At 55.1% G+C, this 4,655-nt stretch overlaps 1 protein-coding gene across 2 annotated transcripts; it reads left to right on the forward strand.

The window, feature by feature from the left end:
• The first annotated feature begins 470 nt into the window (after positions 1-470).
• Positions 471-4,042, forward strand: Lrrc73 (leucine rich repeat containing 73). 2 transcript variants are annotated; one of them, XM_075980760.1, is made up of 6 exons: positions 473-1,136; positions 1,708-1,868; positions 2,174-2,296; positions 2,605-2,705; positions 3,377-3,599; positions 3,730-4,042. In XM_075980760.1, the coding sequence occupies exons 1-6, from the start codon at positions 865-867 to the stop codon at positions 3,798-3,800; spliced, it is 951 nt and encodes a 316-aa protein (XP_075836875.1). In that variant the 5' UTR covers positions 473-864; the 3' UTR covers positions 3,801-4,042. The 2 variants fall into 2 exon arrangements, with proteins under 2 accessions (XP_075836873.1, XP_075836875.1); XM_075980758.1 differs by lacking the exon at positions 2,174-2,296 and having other exon boundaries at positions 471-1,136.
• Positions 4,043-4,655: the final 613 nt, after the last annotated feature.

A 4,655-nucleotide genomic window follows, 5' to 3' on the forward strand; every position in this document is an offset into this window, starting at 1 on the left:
ACCCTTTGATTTTGGCAGTCCCATTCTCCTGGATATTAAAACGTCTTCAAGGCTGGTTCACCTGCCCTACCCTAGGGATTCTGTCCTGCGCAGCCGTATTGACCGGGAAGTCCCCGTGGACCGGAATCCCCACGCATGCTACGCCTCGCGTCACTGGGTTATGGGGCGGGGCGGGGCACGGATTAAAGGGCCTAGGGACTGATTGTTCAGGGTATTGGAGACGGCGCAGAATCTCTGGATTTAGACTTTAAGAATGGAAAAGCACTGGAGAATAAGTAAATGAAGTCGAAATGGCACCAAAGGCTGTCTCAACGTGACTTGCCTCCACCCTGAATCCCTGTACTCTTCAAGCTGTCAGGCCCTCGGATCCCAGTTCTTCGCCCTAAGACAAGCATCGTGCGCCGGCCGCGTGGTTCATACCGGGAGGGGCGGGGCAAGAGCCAGTGACGCAACCGTTGCTATAGGAACTCGCCGCCTGCTCCGTTGCAGCAGCCTAAGCTGAGCTGCATCCCGCCCCGGCTGTCCCCCAGAGCCGTGCTGCCGGGCCCGGGGCCCGCAGAGCGGGCGCGGCCTCCAAAGCCGCGAGGGAAAGGACCAGCGCGGGCGGCTGCGGCTCTGTCCCGGGGCCGCCCCCTCCCCCGTGCCGCTCCTCCGCCTCTCCGCATCCCGGGCCCGCGCCTGCTTTCGCTCCCGCCGCGGCCCGGGCTCGCTTCGTCCCCGCCACAGCCACGGACGCCTCCGCTCCGGCTGCGACCCCAACCGAGATCGAGACCTCAGTCCCTGCCCCGCCCCAGACCGCAGTCGGGCCAACTTCTGCCCAGGCCGGGACACTGGTGCCAGCCCCCAGGCCCATTCGTGGGGACCATGCTGCCCAGCTCCATCCAGATTTCCGGGGAGCCGCTGTCAGGCGCTGAGGTGCGGGATATCTGCCGCGGCCTGCGCGACAACGCGGTGCGCCTGCTCTCGTTGCGCGGTTGTCGCCTGTGTGACCGCGACTTCGGACGCATCTGCCGGGCCCTAGCTGGAGCCACATCCCTGGCGCAGCTCAACCTTAACCTGGGCGTCGTGTCCAGCCCCAGCCGCATCAAGCAGCTGGCAGAAGCGCTACGGACCAACCGCTCCATCCAGTCCCTCTTGTGAGTGTGTCCCCTCGCAAGGGGGTCCCGGCTACTGCACCCCCTACCACCTCCTGCATCTCCACATTACCTTCCAGTACCTGTTTTTCCACCGTCCCGCCTTCGCAACCTCTAATGCACACATCTTTCTTCTGGGTCCACCACACCCTCCCAGAAACATGGATCATTTCTAGACTTTGCTCCACATTCAGCCCCGCAGGAGAGCTGGAATGCCTAGCTCTTCCTGGTAGGGAATGTCGTTCCTCCCCATCCCATCCCCAGTTACTTCATTGTGAACCCCTCATTTCTGAGGAAGGGTCACCTCCCACGGAGACTACACCCCAGCCCTTCCCACTGAAAGATCTTAGAGACATCGTGAGCATATATGCCAGCTCCCCAGTCCACTACCCACACCGTTCCCTGTGCAATGTTCTCATTACCAATTCCTACAACAGAAAGAAACCACACTCCCTTTCCATCGTACGCCTTCAAATCTAGAATTTCCGTTCTTCCTCCCATTCTTGTCTCGGGGTAAGGGCAGCTTTCTCAGATAAAGCTCGTGATTCCAATGTAATCTCATCTCAACCTTCAGCCTGCACGGGAGCCCACTGACGGATGCGGGACTGGCCTTGCTGAACCCTGCCCTGGCTCTCCATCCTGCCCTGGTGGCTCTTGACCTGGGAGACTGCATGCTGGGTGATGAAGCCATCAACCTCATCTGCGGCCTCCTCCCTCCAGACGGGGCCAAGTCTGGTGAGCAGGGCCCTTCTGAGTGCATGGGCTGAATGCGGGAGAAGGGGGTGTGGCCCAGTGCTGAGAGCTGGGAATGCCTTCTTACCCTTCTTAGGAAGGGAGAAGTTCAGGGACTGAGCCAAGTGGAAACAATGGTGATCCAAGCAGGGGAGGCGTGAGTAGGTCCCTAATTGCTCCAGACTACTATGGTTGGGGGCAAGGTGTCTCCCAGCCATTAGGCTAATCCCATAGATGCATGGTAGAGAAGGGACTGGAGAAGGGCCTGACTCCACCCATCCTGGATTCTCACTGATGCTGCTGCCTAGGTTTGAAGGAGCTAACACTGAGTGCCAACCCTGGCATCACCCCTAAGGGCTGGAGCCGCCTCGCCATTGCTGTGGCCCACAGCTCCCAAGTCCGCGTCCTCAACCTGGACTACAATCCCCTGGGTGAGCTTAAGATCATTCCCTTCCATTTTCACTGCTCCTTCCCCATCCAGAGACCACCAGTTGCTACACATAGTAACCCCCATGCAATGAAGGGAAGATGAATGAGAACTCCCAGGGGTCTTGTAAAGGAGCCAGATGACCAACAGGTAGGTTAAAGCCTCCATCAGAACCCGTGGATCTGATGCATCTCACTCCTTTTCTGGCCACTCACCTGCGTCTCCCGGCCAGGCATGGTGGTCCTGACCAGGACTAAGGATTAACAGACCTCTGTAATCTCAGGTAGCTGAGAATTTGTGCTGTCTCCCTAGGTGACCATGTGGCAGGGATGCTGGCTGTAGCTGTGGCCTCAAGCCGTACCCTAGAAGTCCTAGACTTGGAGGGCACAGGGCTCACCAACCAGTCAGCTCAGGTGAGAGGGCAATGTTTTGGAGACAACTAGGTGAAAGACTGAGATAATCCGTGCCGGGGACAGACCCAAGGGCTGCCTAAATTGTGTTGTGTTGTTTTGTTTTTTTTCAAGACAGGGTTTCTCTGTGTACCATCCTGGCTGTCCTGGAACTTGCTTTGTAGACCAGGCTGGCCTTGAACTCACTGAGATCCACCTGCCTCTGCCTCCCAAGTGTGCACCATCACCACCCAGCTTCATTGTTTTAATTTTATTTTATTATTTTTTTAAATATTTATTTATTTATTATGTATACAATATTCTGTCTGTGTGTATGTTTGCAGGCCAGAAGAGGGCACCAGACCTCATTACAGATGGTTGTGAGCCACCATGTGGTTGCTGGGAATTGAACTCCGGACCTTTGGAAGAACAGGCAGTGCTCTTAACCACTGAGCCATCTCTCCAGCCCCATTGTTTTAATTTTATAATTTAATATTTATTTTCTGTGAATGAATGTTTTACCTATATGTCTGTGGTGCCCATGGAGGTCAGAAGGTGATGTCACATAGCTTGTATCTGGAGATAGATGGCGATGAACAGCCGTGTGGATGCTGGGAAGAGCAGCCATTGCTCTTAACCACAGAGCCACACCTCTCCTGTTCATTCTTTCCTGTGCTCTTTTCTCCCTTCCCCAGACCCTACTGGACATGGTAGAAAATTACCCGACTGCTTTGCGGAGCCTGGTGTTGGCTGAGAACAGCATTAGCCCAGAGCTGCAGCAGCAGATCTGTGACCTTCTCTCTGAGGGGGAGGAAGAGGAAGAGGGAGCAGGAGGGGCTGTTGACACCCAGGAGTGGGGGAGAGGCCGGGAGCCTGCTCCCCACCAGAGGGGTGGCAGCTCCTGGATGTGCCCCAGCGGTAAGAACCTGGAGAATGAATGAGAGCTAGGTCTGGAAGATCTGGAACAAGGGGGTGGTGCTGGGAAACCAGGCCATGGCTTTCATCTGTTTGTGACACTCACTAAGGAACATCCTTTACCCTTTCACAGATCCCAGCTCTCAGATGGTGCTAATGACATCAGGACTAGGGGACAGTCTGTTAGCAGAGACCGAGATGTGACTCTCCATGTGGGCTTCTGCACATCATTGCATTTGTGTGTCCCCACTACCTTCTTCCACATGGCAGTGGGCTCTGGCAGCTCCTGGCAGTGGTGGGAGGCTCTGGAAGCTGTCACTGGGCAACAGCCTTGGGGGATGGGGTGGGGATGGGACTTGAACCCAGGGTACTGAACTTTGAACTTGTTGGCAGCTCTGGCTGCAACCCGCTGGCTCGGAACAGATTTTATAAACTGCACAACCTGGCTTGTAGCTGTAGTCACTGGGGGATGACCAGTGGGAGGGACCGGCAGTACCACTAATCAGTGTTAGGGGGATATCACTCTACAGCTCAGACTCTTAAGAGGTCAGCCTAGGTCTAGGACCTAGGGGTTCTGGGAGTTCAGATGCCTGAAGATAACCGGAGCAAGAAGCTGAGCTGAACTTTATCCTCCTTCTACAGGGAAGCTTAATATTAGCCCCGCTGTTATCTGACACCTCTTCCTCATGCCTTGGCCAAGGGAAGCCAGGTAGAACAGGCTAAAGGGGAGTCTCTGGAAAAGACTAGGAGAAGTTGGATTAGAAATACTCAAGTGTTGGACAGGTGTTCAGCAGTTAACACATGACCCCAGTTCCAGAGTACCAAACCTCTGGCCTCTGTGGCCACCTGCATGCACGTCTGTGCACATGCGTACGCACACACAAACACTCAAAAAATGTTAGCTAGGCATGGTAGGTCACACCTTTAATTTTAGCACTGGAGGCAGAGGGTTCTGTGAATTCCAGGCCAGCCTGGTCTACATGAGATGCCATTCAAAAATAAAAAATAAGAACGGGGATTACAGTAGGAAGGAGAAAGTCATTAAGGCAAATTAAACCA

The sequence above is a fragment of the Microtus pennsylvanicus genome, chromosome 7, assembly GCF_037038515.1.
Source record: "Microtus pennsylvanicus isolate mMicPen1 chromosome 7, mMicPen1.hap1, whole genome shotgun sequence".
Lineage (NCBI taxonomy): Eukaryota > Metazoa > Chordata > Mammalia > Rodentia > Cricetidae > Microtus > Microtus pennsylvanicus.